The 20,594-nt window shown below is 41.3% G+C and overlaps 1 protein-coding gene across 8 annotated transcripts in view; it reads left to right on the top strand.

The window, feature by feature from the left end:
- Positions 1-9,909: 9,909 nt before the first annotated feature.
- PRKD1 (protein kinase D1) overlaps positions 9,910-20,594 on the top strand; it is a 146,244-nt gene continuing 135,559 nt past the window's right edge. For 2 of the 8 annotated variants that reach the window (XM_075103266.1, XM_075103264.1), the window contains exon 1: positions 10,130-10,443. In XM_075103266.1, coding sequence (XP_074959367.1) covers positions 10,255-10,443 — 189 coding nt within the window. In that variant the 5' untranslated portion in view covers positions 10,130-10,254. Of the gene's footprint in view, positions 10,444-20,594 lie in introns of all 8 variants that reach the window. The other 6 variants (XM_075103259.1, XM_075103261.1, XM_075103260.1 and 3 more) reach the window with 6 other exon arrangements.

Below are 20,594 nucleotides of genomic sequence, written 5' to 3'. Positions count from 1 at the left end.
TCCACTGCTCTCCCTTCATCTACCCAGCCAGTCATGCCATCATAAAAGGCTATCAGGTTGGTCAAGCATGATTTCCCACGGTGAATCCATGTTGACTACCTCTGATAATCTTCTTTAACTCTACATGCCTGGAGATGACGTCCAGGATTAAATGCTCCATCACCTTTCTGGGGATGGAGGTGAGGCTGACTGGCCTATAGTTTCCCAGGTTCTCCTTCTTGCCATTTCTGAAGATTGGAGTCACATTTGCGTTCCTTCAGTCCTTGGACACCTCTCCTGTTCTCCACGACCTTTCAAAGATGATGGAGAGTGGCTTAGCGACAGGATCCACCAGTTCCCTCAGCACTCATGGGTGCATCCCATCAGGGCCCATGAATTCGCAAGGATCCAGTCTGCCTGGGTGATCTCTGATCCAATCCTCCTCAGCCAAGGGGAAGTCTTCCTTTCTCCAGATTGTCTCTCTCACCTCTGGGGGCTGAGATGCCTGAGGGCCAGCCTTAGCAGTGAAGGCTGAAGCAAAGAAGGAATTTGGTAACTCTGCCTTCTCTGCATCCTGTGTCACCAGGGCACCCACCTCATTTAGCAGTGGGCCCACAGTTTTCCCAGTCTTTCTTTTACTACTGATGTATTTGAAGAAGCCCTTCTTGTCATCCCTGACATCCCTTGACAGATTTAGTTCCAGGTGGGCCTTGGCCTTCCTCATCACATCTCTGCACACCCTGACAACATTCCTGTATTCCTCCGAAGCGGCCAGTCCCTTTTTCCATAAACTCTGAACCTCCCTCTTCCATCTGAGTTTCTCTAGAAGCTCTTTGCTCATCCGTGTGGGTCTCCTGGCTCCTTTGCTCTACTTCTTCCTCTTAGGGATGCAACGATCTTGAGCTTGGAGGAAGTGGTACTTCCTCTTAGCCTGATACTTTCTTGTTCAACCTAATAATGTGTGAATAATGTGATAAAAAAATGTGCTTTATTTCTATAAGTTTGATTTCAACTTTCAGGGTTTTTTCAATGTCATCTTTTTTCTACAAAAATCTTTTATTCTTGATAATATTTACCATGATCAAGATCAGATTACTTATGTTTATTTTTATATTCTCCTGTTTATCTATTTCTAATATTTCACATTCTTATATTCTCTTACATCCCTGAAAGACATTATTCTGAGTTATTTGTGAGACTCTCTTCACATGCTTCATTGTGTCAAGATCCATTAAATTTAAGCATAATCAAACACAGTTAATACATTAGAAATGTCTTCCTACTCTATCTTACCATTTCCTTATTTATATAACCCAGGATGACAATGCTGCAGCATTGTATAGGGCTTCATGTTGAGATGTTTGTCTATTATGACAAGGAAAAGACACATTTTTTCCTGTGATTAAACCTAAATTGTGGTTTAAATGAATGGGCATTTTCTTTTATTACTTAAGGAAGCATTCAGCAATTCAGTCTTTTCTATGTGCAGTTGTTTTTCCTATCTTGGAGTAAGGCACATGAACAGAGGTTTTGTTTCCTGTGTGTATTTGATTCTCCAAGGTTATCCTAAATAAATATATGATGCAGTTAGTGTAAGAGTGAATTTTCATTAAGTTATTTACAAGGCTTGTATGGAACTTTTAGTGTTCACATAGTACGTAGCATGTGGTTACATGGTTTACCAATATTATATTTCTTGCATATGAAAATGAAATTATGTTTCCTATTTTGAATTCCAAACTGAAAAGCTATGAAGAGATGAAGTTAAGATTGCAAGACAGTGACTGTAAATGAAAGGAAAATATTGTTCTAATCATCTTAAAAGCCAGCCTGCTGAATTTTTAAATTTTTAAATCCAAACATTTTCAAGTAAGAAACTGATGCGCAATTGTAGTACTCCTTGCAATAAATTCCTTACCTGTGAATCTTCCCTCTTTGCATTTTTACCTTTCTCTGCCCGCAGGTTCCTTGGGATCCCCTGCACCATTCCATTCCTTCGTCCTCTCCCCTCCTGTGTAAAATACTAGGTTCCCCCATAATGTTATTCTTAGCTCTGGCTTTTCAGTTTCATACAGTGAAATCAAAGCAGCAGCAGTACCCTACTCCAATAAACATTAAACGATCAATGACAATTTAGGTAAAAAAAATCTATTGATTCCCTGTTCCTATAGGCAGTCTCTCTTAACTCATTAAATCATTACAAGTAAAGAAACTCACACAAAAGAATAGTGGAGTGGTGTTTATTGATTTTCTTGTATCTGTTGTCTCAATAATTCCACCTCAGTATTACCTGGGCCTGTATGTGGTCTTAGTATTCATGCAGCAATCATTAAATAATTTAGGTTAACCATCATTTAATTTATTCAAATTATATTGTACACCAAATTTTGTGGATAAAAATATCAAACCACATAAAAGTGTGGTAACACTACTCACAGTGGGACTAACCAGTCTGACAAGCTCAGTTAGCACCTTTTTAAATATCAGAGCAGAAATTCAGTAGTCATTTCAGAAATATCTAGCTCCTAGATAAATTTCTAGCTCAATTTTAAAACTGCCTGTAAACCTGTATCCTTTCCATACTATCAGACATTGCTTAGATCACAAATAAGACTCTGCCATCCTTACATACCCTTGGGCACTCTGAATGTTCTCTACTTTGACGTGTCCCATAAGCTTTGGAGACAACTGTTGATGGATAGTTAACAACTTATACCTCTTTCTTTAGGCTGTATCCGCTCATAGAAATAGTATGACACCCATTCCTACAGGTCAGAATCACGCATAAATTACAACATATGTATCTGATTCTGCATGGGCAGTACTCTCATTCCCAGGACCTGGATTATTTTTTGAACTGCCAAAGAATTTCAGTGGAAATGACATGGAGGCCTGGACAGCAGCCACAAAAATATTAGTGTTAAGTAACGATATAACAGGTTCCTGATGCGTAAAAGAACAAAGTTTGTAAATCGGTTATGCCTGTATGTATTATTAAGTGAACAGTGCGTCAAGAACTTCGCTATAATAAAAAATAAATTTAACTTAAATACAGTATAACAGCATACATATTTTACTAACTGAATTATCAATCTAGTCTCAAGAAAAATACCAAAGCATAGCAAACATCCTAGCTGCTTGTTGAAAATTATCGCCAGCTAAATTGTGAAAATCATGTAATCATTTCTGAAGAGGAAACAGCTGTTATATACTATTACAAAGTCTGACTCTCAGACCTGGAAATTTCAGGTCACTGCAGCCCAGAATTCTGTAGACTTGTATGTCAGTGACATTCAGAAGACTGTTTATTGAATGGTGCTATGTAAGCGATAAAAAAAGTGTCCTTCACACAGAACACAATATTCAGAAATCATCTAAGAAGTAGCATTAGGAAATTTCTAAATAAAACCTGTGCTGTACCTTCCTTTAAGGTACAATGACCACTTCATTTCCCGTATCCTCGGAATGGGAAGGAAGTCTCTCAGATAGCAGTTTTAAGCAGCAACGGCTGCCTTGTTCCAGAAGTACCATGCTCCCAAGAACCAGAGAGCTTGCGAGGACAATTTGCACAAATATGCACAAGCAATGCCAAGATACTCATGCTTACCTGAATGTATCAGTTTTACTATCATCAAGCTGTAACAAACATCCTCAAAGCACAGTTTGGGATAAATGGAGCCTGTCCTACCCCAGAAGTATATGAGGTCAGTTTGGAGAACAAAAAAAAAAAAAACCCAAAAAACCTCTTCCCTCCCAAACCAGTACACTTTTTGCCCAAAGAAAAGAAAGAGAGTATGCAGATGTTTGACATAAGAAAGCTTTATCCTGCAATCCTTCAGATATTGTTTTAATGTTAACCTGCCTTGTATGTCCATGGTCAGTTTGCCCAGAGATAGGTTTACATAGGCAGAAAACAGTTTTGCCAGCCTACATCAGATTTAACTTCCATTCCCAAGATAATAAAAATTTTTTTAAATCTTTTTTTTTTGAGATCCATTTATAAAAAATTCTACATTGAGTTGTCTCAGATTTTTAAATTGAGTATTGAATTTTTAAGTTTAATGTTTTTAAATGTTTTGTCCTAATTATTGAAAACATTTAGCAGAAAATCACATAATACCCCAAAGCTTTCCTTTTAGAAATGCTGAAGCAACCAACAATTGGAAACATTAAAAAAAATAAACCACCACCAAAAACAAAACAACAAACAAAACAATTTGGGAGATTTACTAAGAGTATTCATATCCACCATTCAGATCTTAAAATGTTACAATTTTCTCATGGAAATAAGCAGTTCATCAAAAAAAACCCTAACCAGTTCTACAGCTAACATCTGCTTCTTCTCTCCAAACAAATACCCAGGAGCTGATCTGTAAAACTATTTTGCCAGTATTTCAGTATTTCAGATATCAGCTCCATTTAACAGTTCAGCACCTAACACAATACTGATCCCAGATCCAGTGATATCTGCATTTCCAACTCTAGTGTCCTTTTATGTTCCATCACATATTTCTTCCCAAATTTAATTCCATTGTATTTACCAGTCTGTTTTTCTCTCTTCCTTTGTTAATCTTTTTTCAATGCTCTGCTTCTCAAAGAAAGACCTTCCTCCCCAGTGGTGTCTGCTTCAGGAGAGAAGCTATGGGAGCATGCAGCCCACTTTAAACATCATTTCAGCACTTGAAGGCAGCAGAAACGAAAAATGGTCTTTAATAAAGTATGTTTTGCTGCTGAGTAAGAATGCACATGCCCCAGCCTGTATTCAACTGTAGCAACAGGAAAAGTTCACATATTCTTAACATTAACAGATTTGGCTGAAAGTTCAGTGTTAAAATCCAAGTCTATATAAAGGATAAACCACATCCAGACACGAGAGCTACTTCTTGTAAAATTTGAGGTTTCTGCTCAAGTTTGTTAGTTGGAATAGACAATATATTATCTGCATTTCACAGATCATAACATAATGAAAAGCAACTCCTGGAAATATTCATCCACTGCCAACAGAAAAGATATGTCAGATAATGCCGTCACCCATAATGCCTTTTTTTCAAGAAGGTGGATAGCACAGTAACATTGTTAGCAACAATGAAAAAAATAAGCCTAGTAAGGGGGAAAAGGAAGTATTTAGATAATTTTTCAGATAGTGTCTAATAAACCTAGAGTATCAGGTTATCTGAATATCTCACTGAAGCAATCACAAAATGATAAATACTTACCTTTGAAGATTAGTGGGTGGGTGTGATACTGGAAGATTCAAAGTAGAAAACAAGGTATTTAGGGCATTACTGATGTGTGAAAGTAGTCTAGAACAATAAAAAAAGTAAAAACACCGGAACACAACAGTGAAATCAGTATCAGGCCAGCGCTGATCTTTTGTAAAAGACAAACTAGGCAAAACATGCCAAACTAGTCCAATTCCTTGTATTACAGAGCATAAGCAATAGGTGTGATGTATTGACTGATGAGTTTTTTGAGACGGTCTCATAAAACATTCTTCTGAGCAAACACAGCAAATCAGGCATATCTGCATATTGCAAAGTCAACACAAAACTAGATGGGTAATAACACCCAAAGAGTATGGGTGTGATGGAATTCCATGGGATTCTGTACTTCATCCTGTTTTATTAAATTCTTTACTGATGACCTGAATAATGACTATACCTTTAACTTGTGGTTTATACAAAACAGAGATGGACTGCAAATGCCATGGAAGTACTTGTGATTCAAATCCAAATGATCTCGACAAATTGGTTTAATGGCCTGGAAAAACAGGAAGGGTTTCTATACAGATATGTGTAATGAAGGATGCTTGTGCAGGAATAATCAACTTCAGGTATAGAGAAATAGGAACAAAACTATTATTTACCAGGAAGAGACCTGGAGCTTATAACGGACTGTGCTCTGGATGCAGATCAATATGCCAAGAAGCTGAAATGTTTGAAAAAATGGCATTGGGATGCCTGATCAAAGCAGTAAGCCTGAAGGTGTGTGCGGTTCCGGAATGTGTGAAACCAAAACAGAAAAATTTTAATGGTAGAATGCAAAAATGGGTACCAGCTTGATTCAGCAACAGTGTCTTTGCCTACTTTTACATGTGATCTATTGTTGCAGGTTGAGGAGGTAAATTTTCAAGGACGAAAAGCTGCTGCTGCCTTCAGCAGTGGCTTGGAGAAGACCCTCTTCCGCTGGCTCCTGCTCTGCATGGAACTAGTGGAAGTGACTTAAGGAACAAAGGGTTTATGTCAACTCACCTTCTGCCTGGACAGATGATGCCTTCCTTCTGAGGTAGAAAAGGTATATTTCTTTCAAGGGAGGAATAAAGACTAGTATCTTTACATCCTTAAATTTATGTGTGCTTTCATATACAATAAAATCTGCATGCCTTTTTTTTGGATCCCATTAAGAATATAACTAACGGACAAAGTCCATTATCTTCCACTCTGACCTTGGGAAAAAAAGAAGTTACCACTAAGTCCAAAAGCTTGTGTGTGAGTAAACTCTCAGTCTGAATTTGAAACCATTAGAGAAGGTTATCTGTCACTTTTTTGCTTATTCATTCTAATGACTAATCATTCTCATGGTTAAAATTTGTGCTTTATTTCCAGCCTCCCTTTCTACCCAGCTCCCAGAGAATGCTGCTTGTTACTTCTTTCTCTGCTTTAGTCCTATCACTTTCTCCCCACCAAGGCACACTATGCTATTGAGTACACTGCCAAGCAACCTATTTTTCAAAATATTGATCCCAGGATGAATAATCGAGATATGACATTCCACTATCTGTCTCACAAAACCAGTAGTAATCATCTCATCATAATCACCTGTGTTCTACTCTCTATGTAAAAGTATCAGAAATAAATTTTAGGTCAACAGCTTTCACCTAAAAACTGACACCATCTATGTCAAAGAAACTGCCTTATAGAATATTCTCCGTTGTTTAGGCGTACCCTGTGTTATTCTTTCCTGGGCATTTGATCTCACAGTTTTTAAATTAAAACATATGCACCATATAGTTGCTTGTGTTAAAGAGCAGAAAGATAAATGGAGAGCTGGCAGTTAATAAAGGACCAGTTACATCACTAATGGAGAAAAGCAGAAAGCAGTAAAAACTTAATGAAGGGGATGATTCTTATTCCCACAAATAGAACTGAATTCTGTCTATACAATGTAGTAAGCTGAAAGAAAAGAAGAAAGGTAACAGCTTCAGTGGAGGGTCAAGTATACAATATATGAGGACATAAAAATTCACCCTTCGTACCGTAGTGATACAGAGTAACATTACACCAACTATACTTTGCGGGCAGCTGGTAAAGGTTTGCATATGATGTTACAGTGAGATCCTCTGCTGAATGCCCTCTTCCTGAACATAAACTGTGTAGCCATGTGCAGCAAACTCATTTTTTTCCTCACAAGTTCACGTGGCAGTTCAGGTACTGCTTAATTGATCTGTACAGGTGCAGTGAAACCTAAACTTCCAGAGGTTTTTCCAACTGTGCATGTACAGATTGGCTCAAGCAGGCATGCATGCTGTATCAGGTCACAGACTGCTGTGGACAGCTTTTCCCTTCCCTGGCATCAGCGCAATAATTCTCTCATCTGGAAGGATCATGAAATAGATGACATTTCAGTCGGTACAACAGGCCAGGTTTTTACTCAGGATCACATCGTGTGATTTCACCGAATCCTTTTATAAATAGCATTTGTGTATGACTGGCTGGCATAGTGTTGAAGAGGTCCCGTCCTCATCTATTCCGATTACAAAGGTGTATTCAACATGGCCAATACACTAATCAAATGACTCGGCAACCTACAACTTTTTGAAAATACTGTAATCTTTCTTTTTGAAGAAAACCTTTTGCCTATGTCGGCAGAGAGGATGTGGAACTGTGGGTGAGTCACAACCTATAAGCTATATCGCTAGCTCTCACATAGATGAGAATACCAAGGATATATAATCCTCAGCATTGCTACTGCTACTTCTCCTCTTCAGTAATTTTAAGAGCTGCAGAAGAGATTTAACACAGTGTATAGCAGCTAAGGTCATCTACAGCTGTCATTTTTCCACTCTTTCCCTTGAAAACAAATACCATCACGTGACTCATGCTATGAAATAATTATGCGACCCTATAATTAAATATGGCAAGGGCAGGAGAGAGGGGGACAGCACACCACCCTATTGTCATCAGAGAAACATCTGCTTTTCCCACAGTAAGCTGTAAGTAGGAGGCACTCTGAGAGTAGTTGATGACAATTATGACACTTTACTGCCTTCAAGGATCACCTGAACAACGAAGCAAGGCTTCAGAATCTTCCAGCATGCTTCTTTCAACAGGGGAGAAGTAGGAACTGCAGTGCTCGGAAAAAAAAAAAACAAAAAAACCTACCACCGGCTGGCTACCTGATGGGCTCTGGCCTTGCATTTGCACTTACGACAGCCATTGGGGGATGGCACCTGGACCTCACATGCCCTTCCTGTGCCAGATTCCCACATGGACCTCACAGTCCTCCTGTGCTGACTCCTGGACAGAATAGCTGCCTGGGCCACGGGATCACGGGAAGCTCGCAGTAGTTATAATATCTCAGTAGGCTTTGACTTGGAGGTATATACGTGCATGCTTCAAAATATCCAAGCACCAAAATGTCTAGTACACAGGGAGGAAGCAGCCTGTCACAATGCTAACCAGCATAGCCAGGGTATGCTACCGTGCTGAAACTGAAATTCCTAAGGAAATACTAGAGACAACAGCAAAATTAAGTACAATTTTCAACAGCAAAGCCAAAGAATATGGTTGAAGATGATTATTACTCCTCATGTACCACAAAGAAGTCTAAGTGGGACTAGTAGTCATCTCATTCTAGACTGCTGACATTTTCACCAGATTTGGTAGCCTGTAGAAGACGCAGATTAAAATGCAACCATTTCAAAAGAAAATTCAGCAAAGAATAAACAGATTCAAAAATTATATAGACAGTAAGGTGCTGTGTGTCTGCAAATTCCCGGGTGGGAAACAAGCTGGCAACATTAAAATGGGTCCTAATACGGCAGCTGATCAAAATGAATTAACGCTGCAGCTGTGTACATTTGGTCCAAAAGGAAGTTTGTAAAGAAACAGGTTTTAAATTTGATCAACCGCTGTACTTAGAAACACACGTGTAGTACTGCCATCCTTACAGGTGCCATACATATCTCAAGAGCTTCTCTGTTGGTGCCTAAAATATTACAGTTCATGTTTCCATTGCCTTCACAGATTTCCAAGTGGAGTTCAAGGATGGACTTTTTGGTGTAAACGTTGCCTGTCATCGGCGCTGCCTGTGCAGACAGAAGTGGCTCGCACCGACGCTGAGAGCTGGGAAGAGTAACTCATCCTGGTGGCAGGGAGCTCCTCACTGGCGCAGACTGGACCCGAAACTGGAAGCTATTTTGGAGGAGAGATGGGTGCGAGCTGTCCCTTGTTTCTTCCCCAAAACCTACGGGGGCAGCCGGAGGCGGCGGCACGCTGCTGACGGGAGCGGGCAGAAGAGCCGGGCCCAGGCCAGCGCTCCCGCTCCCGGGGCGCTTCCTTCGGTCCTCGGGGGCGGCTGGCGCTACCGGGAAAGGCCACCGCGCCCGGGAGAGGCCACCGCGCCGCCTGCCAGCGGGGGAAACCCCGAGACTCCTCAGGCTCTGCTTCCACCTGCGGCCCGGGACGGCGCAGAGCACCGGGCGAGGCGGGATGAAGGCAGCTTTGCGGCACAGCCCGACGGGGGTGACCGGGGAAGGGGAGGCTCTCCCCTCTCAGCACCGCAGCCCGCTGCCTGGGCCGGTGGGGAGACCAGAGGCGGCTGAGGCGAAGCCCCGCCGCGAGGGGACCAGCCGGCCTCGCCTGGGCTGGGCGGCCCGGGGGCCACAGCGCCGAGGCCGGCCCCTACCGCCCGGCGGCGGCGCGGCGCGGCCCGGCCCCGCTGGGCGGCGGGCCCGTCCCGGCGGAGGGCGCGGCCCGCCCCGCCCCCGCACAGCGCCAACAGCCGGAGCGGCGGCACCACCTCGGCGGCGCTGGGCCGGGCTCCCCCCTCGCCGCCTTTTCCTGTCTGCATCCTCTCCGGTCCTCCGCCCCCCCCCCTCGCCATTTTCACCCGGCAGGAGCTCGGCGGGACTTTCCTCAAACTTTGCGGGGGAGCTCGCCTGGCGCCTCCGCGGCGGCCGCAAACTTTTCGCCGCGGTGCCCGCCTCTCCGAGCCCGTGCCCGTCCCCGTCCCCGACCCCTCGGCTCCAGCGGCGGCTCCGGCGGGAAGTTTCCGATGAGCGCCCCTCCGCTGATCCGGCCGCCCAGCCCGCTGCCGCCGCCGGGGGCTGCTGCCGGCGGCGGCGTCGCCTTCCACCTCCAGATCGGGCTGAGCCGGGAGCCGGTGCTGCTGCTGCAGGACTCCTCGGGGGAGTTCAGCCTTGCCCACGTCCGGGAAATGGCTTGCTCCATCGTCGACCAGAAGGTAAGAATAAACCCCTCGCCCGAGCCCCCTCCCGCCGCCCCCTGGACCCACCGCCCGCCGGCGCTGCTGGTGGCGGCTGTGAACTTTCCTCTCCGCGGCCTCCCGGCGGCTCGGCTCCGGGGCTAACGAGACCGGTTGCAACTTTCCTGCGCCTCTCCGCCTCTGCCGCCGGCCCGGCTTCCCTCACCCCGGCCCCCCGCTCTTCCTCTGCCGCCCCCCCCCGGCCCCGGTGCCGAGGAGGCTCCGGGCGGGATGCTCGCGTGCGAGCTTGACTTTTATTTTGTTGGCAATGGATGCAATTAGCTGTACTAATAGCTGTTATTAAAAACAACCCCCAGCCGGATCTATCTGCCTGCTTTTTAATGCTGCGGAAGGGGTGGGGGGGGGTGGGGGGGGGGGGGGAGAGGCAGAAACCTGTCAGCTGTGATGGCAGCGCGGCGCCCTGGGGCAGTTCGCGCGTTGTCCCGGCCTCTGCTGGGAGAGGAAACTTTCCACTTTAAAAAAAAAAAAAAAAAAAAAAAAAAAGGCAAACAGCAACAAGGGAAAACCAAGCCCGAGAGCCCAGGATTCAGAGCGGCGCGCAGCGCTTCGCACGCCTGCCCCGTTGCCCCGTGCCGGGCAGCCCGGCGGAGCCGTGGGCCGCCGCAGCGGCCGCGGTGCTGCCCGCCCGCGGGACGGGGCCGGCGGCGGGGGGCGCGGGCCCTGCGGTGTGGGCTGCCGCGGGGTGCCGGCCGCGGGGGCTGGCAGGCGGCGGCGGCGCGGGGGGCACCGAGGCAGTCCCCGCGGTGGGTGGGGGGAGCGCCGGGCCGCGGCTGCGGGGCCCCGGGGAAGAGAGGTGGCGGCGCCGCGGGGGTGGCACTCGCCGCCGCTCCTCTGAAGCGGTAGCATCGCTAGGCACAGCTCGCCAGGAGCCTGGTGAAATTTGCGCAGCGCTCTAAAATCCACCTCGCTTGCGCCTGAGCCTCCGCCGTCCTTTGCCTTTTCTGATACCTGTGATTTTTTTTTAACGATCTGTTGTATATTAAAGTTTTACTTTATCAGTGTTTATTGTGTGAAAGACCCATGTGAAAGTATCAGAGTGACTGTAAAGAATAAAAAAAAGACTAAATATTCAGGATCGTTATGATGGAAAAAGTTGGTCTTTTTTTTACCACCTTGTTTTAATGAGGTAAAATTATTTCAGGCAGGGATTTTTTTTTTTTTAAGTTGATAGCTTTGCCTTACGTCTCTTTGTAGATCCCATCAATCTGACCTTTGCTAAATAGCGGAATTTCATTTCTTTTGAAGAGCAGCTAATGAAGTGTTTCTAAAAAAGTGTGAAATACGCATTTTCATTTCTAAATTTTGTATTTTCTTTAGTTTAAGACACCTGCTTTATTAAATTCAGTTCTGAGGAAAGGCATACCCGTTTGTTTAACATTACCATATTTGCTTTCAAAGCTGGGCCAAAACGTGTTACTTGGTCATATATACGTCAGAAACAACTTAAATGCTTTTAGTACTTCACCATTCTTAAGTTATTGTGCATGTAATAATGGAAACGTTAAGACTGTTGTATGCATTGCTTATATTTTTGTGCTTGAGTAGTTTAATAATTTAATGCATCTACTATAAACTTGAGTCTAATCCTAATTTTCTAACAATGTACTATTGTCTAAAGAAAACTAAATGTGTTGGCTTGTGCTCAGAGTCAGTCTTATTTGAGTAAGTACTGACATAAAAATTTTGAACACTACACTTTGTGGCAGTTTCCTGACGGCAGAAAAGAGAGGATCAGTTGGCCGCTTCTCTACAGAGCGCGCTTGAATGAGGAACTTTCTTCTAGTCATGGTTTCTTGGAGCCCAGATGTCTGCTTTTCCAAGGTTTTTAAGAAGGAAGTGGCTAAAAGAAAGGGAAAACTAGAAAAAAAGATAGGTGTTGTGTTTCTTTTGTTTGGTTGGTTTTTTGTTTTTGTTTTGGTTTTTTTCCCCCCTTTTTGTTTTCAGGTGGTGGCCTCTACTTCTTCCACTCTGCAGATTAATTTGTATGTTATTTAGTCCTTATAACCTCAGTTTTAAGCTTAAACCCGCAAGTATGCTTGTATACATGACTTCACTAATATGCATCGTTTCACTGAACAGGATGGGATGGTTTGCATATACAAAGTTACTCAGCATACTGGCAGTGACCCTCTTTTCAAAAAAAATTACATGGTTTCTATAACTGTTATGAGGTAACTTTGTGTGTGTTGTAGACTCATGGTTTTCTCTTTTCCTGAAATGATTGGAAGCATTGCTTACTCTTGATTTTATGAGAAAGATATATTTGCTTATCACAGTCAAGCAGGAGACTATACTGTAAAGAATATTTTGTTGACATCTCACACTATTTTCAAGTTTCTTTGGGCCTGTGAAGTAGTGGCCTACCAGGAAACAATTTTTTTCCTAAAGCCTCTAGTCTGGATTGTTTCAGCAGTATATAACGATGAGAAATTGTGATTTTGTTGTTCTCTTTGGCTGTTATGTTAGACTGCTAAAATCAACTCTGTCTCTGTGGTGTGCTGTTAAATGTTTAAGCAGTCCTCTTGTACACAACTTTATTTTTAGGATTGTGCTGAATTCTCTTCAGTATCGGTGTCAGATGATTTGTTTATAGAGAGCCTCTTCCATGGTAATGAGGGTATACCTGAGTCAAGATACTTATGATCCTTATTCTGCATAGATTTATATACCAACTTAATTTAGTGCCGCTCAAAATTTCTGTTAAATTGAACTAAGCTTCTCAAAAGTGTGCAGAGTGGAGCGTATGTAGGCCTGAGTAGGATGTTAATGTAGAGTGGATGTGTGTATATATACATATATCTATGTATGCGCGTGTGTGTGTATATACGTATAAACCCACAATATCTCTGTATCTTTATATGGTGGTTTTACATATAAATATACATGTGCATGCACAAGTATAAAACTTACCGCTATGTATAATTTAGAAGTTCAGATATAAACATGTATTTGCATATATTTACACCAGTGGGCTTTCAACAGCTCCTGAAGTGCAAAGGTTAGGCTTTCTAATTTTGGTAGAAAATATAATTACATTAATAATCTAATGTATATGATGTAAAAAATGGAATGAGCAAAGTATGTGTTTTTCTGCATTGTCCATGAGAGGCATTCTTTCAGGAATTTCATTCTGAGGTGGTTATGTGGAAATATTCTTACCAGATCTGAAGATGAAATGGTATGTACCAGTTTCAGGCATAAGTTCAGACACATTTAAATCTGTTAAGAACTACTCTGAAGACGACAAAATTTGATTCCTTTGAGTTTGTGTGTTTTGTTTATCTTTCTTAGAATCAGTGAGATGAAAACCTTGAGACTTGTTCATCTGGGGTTATTTTTTCTTCAGTTGAAATGGAATTTTAGCATTTAAATGATGACGTGGTTGACAAGAAATGAGGATCAACTGCAAAACGTGTGTCAGCATTTGACTTCTAGGCTGACTCCCCCACAAGAACAGTGGGAGGATATTGTAAAATACAGTCTCTGTTTTCTGAAGATAAATAGTTTGAATTACTGCCCTTTTTTGGGTTAGCTGCACACAATAGAACCACTTCTCTAGGGCAGAAGTGTAATGGGAAGCACACTAAGGAGGAATGTGGCATATTTTTAATTGTCTGGAATGATCATGTTACCAAAGACTTTTTCTTTCTACTAGTAAAGATTCCTTCCTTTGTCTTTTATGAATTTGTAAAAAAAAATTTGTATACAATTTTAATTCAAAGGGGAAACTAGTTATTATTTATATTTTCTGTTTGTTGAAATTCTTTCTCATCATTATACCTTGAGTACAATGTGTTGGGCTACTGTGGCGGCATTGCCAAGTCTTGAAGATTTTGAGTTCTCAAGTAAATATATGATGCGACATTATTTGACTTGAGAATGTGGGTTGTACAAAACAGCCCTTAGGTCAGCCATTAAGATCAGATGTTGGCTAGGCTTTCAATATTTGAAGGCAGAGAAGTTGCAAGGGATAGAAAACACAGACAACAAATACAAGAAACAAAATTTGATCTGCATAGGCCATGCATAGTCCAGACTGATTTATAAAAGTAGTGTGATAGATGGTTCACTGGTTTGGATAATTCTGAAATTTCACAGTAGGAAAAATAAAAAGTAATAAAGTAGGCCATTTCAGGAAGGGTAAAGTACAAAAAGAAAAGTAATCAAAAGGAGGTTCAAGTGGCATTGTGCAGCTGGAATACTGTGCCCAGATTCATCTTTATGTATGGTAGTTAGTGTTAAATTAGGAAAGTTGTTACAAATCAAACCGAGAGCCTTTTAAAAATATTCTTGCACCTAATCTGTCCCTGAGAATTGAACCAAGCACATTCAGTAATAGGTATGCGTCCACTTGTGCTTCTGATTGTCCTTGGTACGGGAAATCTAACTTACTCTTAAATAAATAAAATAGGAAAACAAAAATAAGCTTAGTCTTGTTTTCACAGGCTGGAATCTCTAAACTTGTGGTCTGAGCAAAGAAAGGAGCTTTTCTAAGGGTTGACATGAAAATACGCTTAACCTTTTCTGCTAGGGTTTCAAGCAGCCATGGAAAACATATGGGGTTTGTTTATATGGATGATGTATTCCTCTCTCCCAAATCTACAAAGTCTCCTAAAATAAACAGGAGCCTGGTGGTAATGAAATCATTTCCTTTGGAGTGGGATAGGGGCTCAGGGTAAATAGTATACTAGAAAGAAAGATTTTTAGCCTCGGGATAGACAGAGAAACTGTGACAGGTTTTACCATGCTGACCAAAACTCTTATAGTCATACAGATAGTCAACAATGCCTTCAATCAAACACATGGATGTAGGCGTTTCATATATTCACTACATTTTTGGCTGTAGTCACAGTCTATATGTTCTGGAAAAGTTAGTACAGATGTGCTGTTCATCTGTTAAAGTTACATTCTCATGGAGTCTTTAACTGGGGTACACCGGTAACAAAATGTTAAATTTTCTTCCCCAAAGTGAGTCTTTCGCTGCATGGGATGCTTCCTTCTGCCAGTGTCATGAAAACACCAAGTTGTTAGAATTCATTTGAGGAATGCAAGGTGTCTTGTCGTTATGCATATAAACATAATCCAAAGTGAAAGTACTTTTCTAACAATCTCAACCTTATAAACTCAAGTGAGACTTTTGATGTTTACCATTTAATCCTTTATTGACTTTACATTTGTTGTTCCCCACCCTGGAAACTGTAAGTCAATGCAGTGTATGTAATAGTAGTCTATAGATTAGTTAAAATTAGTTTTGGAGCATGTGTGAGGAAACATTAGGAAAAACATAACTTTGATGGAAGGGAGTCAGTCTGAATTTGTTTAAAAAACTGTGGGTTTCTTTAAGAAATGCTAGCTTTTTTTTATCTGTCCTGTCAGTGATCTAGATGAGGAAAATCGGTTTTATGCCACAAACTTATCTAGAGTATTGGAGAAATTCCTTGCCAAAGGTTAAAGGCTATCAAATGGATTCTCACAGAATAAGAAATAAAATGGAACTTTGGACAGAGGACAGGCTGTAACCAAAGCAGTTGACGTTTTTAATGGAATTATAAAAGGAGTCTTGTGCTGATCTTGTGTTAGTCCTACTGATGGTTCCCCCAGGAAATATGATTTCCATAATGATTGACAAAAAAGTAGAAGATGAACAAGCATATGAGATGCTTGTCTCGTTGCCGATGAGGTGAAGGTCTATTGCCAGAGAAAGGATGGAATTTATTAATGAAGTTGCAACGCTTCCAGGCACAGGTGTGTATGTGGACATGGTATGACATGTGCTCAGTGAATTTCAAATACCTGAGGTCTGGCTATCTGTCCAAAAAAAAGAATTACTGGGTGTAAACCACATGGATGACCAGAGAGCAAGCAGTAAGGCCAGCGTGTCCTGAAGGTGCGGTGGGTTTGCTGCTTGTATGCTGGTGATCTGTGCTGTGGATTACGTGTGAAATCCCTGTATAGATTTGTGCAGACTTTCTCTGCAGGTATTTTGCAATGATTTCTGGGAAGCCCTCACAAACATCCAAAACTGTTTGCTGCTCTTCTCTAGATTTTTATTTTTTAAATACGGGTTTGGAGATATCTGGCTGTATGGTTACCATGTGTGTTATGCTGTGGTAACCTGTAAGGAAACAAACACACTTCTTGAAGTCTGCATATTGTTACTAGAGTTTCCTATTCTTACGGTATTTTTTATATGAAACTTTTGATTAAAAACTTTTGCCAAATGTTGGTTTTGTTTTGGTTTTTAGTGACTCCATGCTAGCAGTTATTTTAAGGACATCTGTGGAATTTTTAAGATCTGGCTATGTGAAGTTAAAAATTACAAATGATAAAGACAAACAAGGACAGTGAGACCGAGTGTTAGAGTCTATCTCAAGTAACCTGTGATAAGCACATGCATTGTTTATAGATTTTTATAACTACTTATGTACAGTGCTATAGGCCATCACTACCTTCTTGACTTTGCCCTCTGGTTGACATCAGGAGGGTTTATGTTGACATTATGTAATACTGCTGCAGTTATACAAATGCAATTAAGTATATAAATTAAATCTGCCTCCCAAACGTTTATCCAAAGTGTAGGTGAATTCATTTTAGCTGCCCAGTGCAGATCTCTAAGTGCTCTGCACCTGTTGGGTAATGTTTTCGTTCTGCCTCTGTATTCAGAAGCACATGCCACAGGTGGGACTATTCTTTAGAACTATTTGATTAATGCTCCCCACACAACAGTGTTGCTGTATGCATCTTTAGTCAGCGCTAGCAATTGACTTGTATTTGGCTCTTGCTGCTTAGAGGAGGACTTGTCTTTCAAATTGTCTTCTGGCTCTGTTATGTGCTTCTTCCATAATGTCGACTTGTTAGCTTTGGAATAGATTTGAAATCTGCTTTAGGGTGTGTTCCAGTAAAATACTTGTTTCCTTTTTCAGTGTCAGACTTCAGTGTCTCTTACGCAGGGTTGATTATAGGGGTTCTGCTAGAAAGGCTACCTGAATTTTGTTACCTTATCTCATTAACTCCAAAAGAGTCTGGGTTTTAAATCCCCATTTTGTTGAGATATCTTTTATCCCATCTTTGACAGTGATTTTCTTGCCATATATGTTACGTTCATTGTGCTTTACCACTTTGTGAGAGGAGACTTTTGATGCAATGCCTTTCTGTGGTTGGCTGGTTTGCCCTCGCTGGCGTAAGCTTGGATGCCCAGCATGAACTTCTCAGAGCTCTGCCTGGACATCGCCTTTGTTTGCATTCTCCTCGCTTGTGGCGTCCCTGTGAACGTCCAGGATTTTGCAGATCAAACCAGATTTCTTTCACAGGCTTTCAACTTTCTTCTTCCTCGTATAAGCCTTTTAGTACTGCTAAATGATCTTTTGCTTTTTGGGACTTTCCTTTTAAATATACCTATGTAAGATAATGACAGACTTGATGTCATTCAAACTGTAATGTCTTTTAATTCTTTAAGTATAAAAACTTGAAGTATGCATTTCAGGCCAGCTACATCATGAAGCAGATTTTTGCTTTCCAAATCCTGTTCTAGTTTTATCTGCTGGAACAATATATGAAGGTAAAAAAGGTAGTGTAGTGTAGTGTATCATGCAATGATGTAAAGTAATAGTGTGAACGTATTACAATGACATATGCATAGACATAAATTTCAGTGTATATCGCTTTTTTTTTACTTTCTCTTCCTCCATGTATTTGTGGGTTCCTTTTGCTTGTTCCTTGTAATTCTGTTTTCTTCTTCAGCTGAGGAAAACTTGTTGAAGAGGTAAGGTTTCACTTCTCCCACCATGAAAAATGTATGATGGTATTGTGATTGTCTCTCTTAAATAGCTATAGTCTGCTGTGTGTGCCTCTTACGCAGTCAGAATCAGCTCAGAAACAGTGTTATGACATTAAAGCCAGAACATAGTTATTTTGATCCAGATTTATCAAATATCAAATTCTGTTCTTTTTTTAAAGTGAGAAACATGAACGTTCTTCATCTAGTCTGGATCTTGGCTGTTTCCTACGAGAAGAGGCATTTAGAGGCTTTTATTAGTGGTCAGCATAAAAAGGTGTTTCCAATGTAATTTTAAGCACAAGGTATATGAAGGTGTATGAAGAGAAGCTGCCAACCATGACCACAGTTGCCAGCTCTAAGTGTTGTACACTTAAAAAGAACCTTATCTGAACAAGTCCTGTGCAGTCTGAAAGCATGTTCTGTTTCTTCTCTCTTCAAGTTACAAAAGAAAAAAAGTCAACCTTGAGAAATATGTAGGGTTTTTTTTTTCAAGTGTTAGAAATAGTTTTTGTTAGCATCTTGTCAGTCGCAAAAAGACAGACAAGACGCAGCTGGGACTGGGAGCAACATTCTGTCTAGGAGGCAATTTGCCTAAAAGTTGCTTGTCTATAAACCAGCAACTTTCAAATTGCCTTATCTTTTTCCTACCACCTGAGAAACCGTTTTACATAAAAATAGAAATTACTAATGTACGTGGACCATAATGGTAAAGTGTACCGTGGGCTTCCTCTCTGCAGCACCATAAATTATGTAACTTGTGTCCTTATGTATTGTATGGGTGGTAGGTTAGGGTCTGTATTCAGACTGAAACAGTCCTGAAAGCCCGATAGGTCCTTCAGCCACAGAGAGTTGTTTTTTTGTGATTTAAACTTTTTAAATTGTGGTTTTGATCAATCAGATGGGGTAGAGGAAACCCCACTGTTAAGGAGGACAATATGAGTTATCAACAGTGTTTTCAGTCTAGCTGTAGTAACTTCCACACTTTGCTCTGGAGTTTAGTCCCCCTCTGCATCAGCTCTAAAGGGTTGCGTTACAGGTTTGCTGTCTGCTTGCATGATGTGACTTTAGGTGTGCTAATGTTGTGAGTGCTGATCTTAATCTGCCTGAGGATTTCATATTGCCACCCAAAATCAACTACATCCAGGAAAGTGGGAAGATTGTACACTGAAATAATAAAATGCAGCCTTTTGCGTAAATACTTGCAACGTTTGTGAACTTATGCATTTGTTCTGGTACACTTATTATACCTAAACCTAAAAAGAAGGGATGCAGCAAAGTATGTAAAATAGAGTAGGAGTATGTCCAGTTCCAAACCCACGTAGTTTTCACTGTGTTTTTTCCCAAAGAGTTGGCTGTCCTATACAAAAAACTTAGGGGGGGGGGGAAACCAAAGTGGAGCTAAAATTGAAACAATCTGATAAGAGTCTGCATGTGTGTTTGTGTGGGGGTGGAGTGATTAGATTAAGGGAGAGGATCTCTTGATTCTAGACTCTGTTTTTTTCCTCATTTCCCAAGGAAAATTAAATTTTGCTGTCTAATTTATGTTATCTTTTTAAAATAACATAAAACTATTCAATTTTAAATTGAATCATTAAATTTGAATTATGTTATCCTTGTCATATAACAGTATGTCTGCTGGCCTGTTTGTCACAAGAAGCTTGGTAAGTCATTGTAGCAGAGAGAGTTTGGGTAACCAGCTAGCAGATCATTACGCAGAAAATACGGTAAAATCAAACAATTTGGAAAATAAATATTTGTGCTCTACATCTAGAAACATATGTCTGTTCTATCCTCAGTCTCTAGTCTGTCTTCAGTCTGTGTTTGTGGTCATGCTTTTTGTTTTCATGCCATCTGAACTTGACCTGGGGAATATCATGTTTTCAAATTTACAAACAAATGCCAGTGTTTTGACTTTCAGTTCTTAATCTAGGGTAAATGATCGTCCAATGTAAACCTCCTCTTTCTTCCTTCCATTTGATTTGTTTTATTTGGCAACTGTCACAGAACCAAGGATGTTCTGAGCTGTATTCCGGTGCTGAATTTGTTCTTGATGTGAACTGCGTTCTTTAAGGCGAGTCACAAAGGTGATGGAGCTAAACTTTTCTAGCTGGTGAAGCAAGCTGCGTGAAACAATGAGCAATAACTGCAAATTATGGTTTGAAAGAGGTTCAGTCTGGACATTAGGAAGAACTCCTTTGCTAGGAGAGCAGTACAGTACTGGAACAGGCACCCAGAAAGGTGGTGGAAACTTCATGCTTTGTTTTTGGACTTGGGTAAGCAGAACCTTGTGTTGGAAACAGGTGGGCAGTAAGTGAAAAGTCAGACTGGATAT

The sequence above is a fragment of the Phalacrocorax aristotelis genome, chromosome 9 (genome assembly GCF_949628215.1).
Source record: "Phalacrocorax aristotelis chromosome 9, bGulAri2.1, whole genome shotgun sequence".
In the NCBI taxonomy this organism is placed as follows: domain Eukaryota; kingdom Metazoa; phylum Chordata; class Aves; order Suliformes; family Phalacrocoracidae; genus Phalacrocorax; species Phalacrocorax aristotelis.
This window is presented reverse-complemented; position numbering and strand designations above follow the sequence as displayed.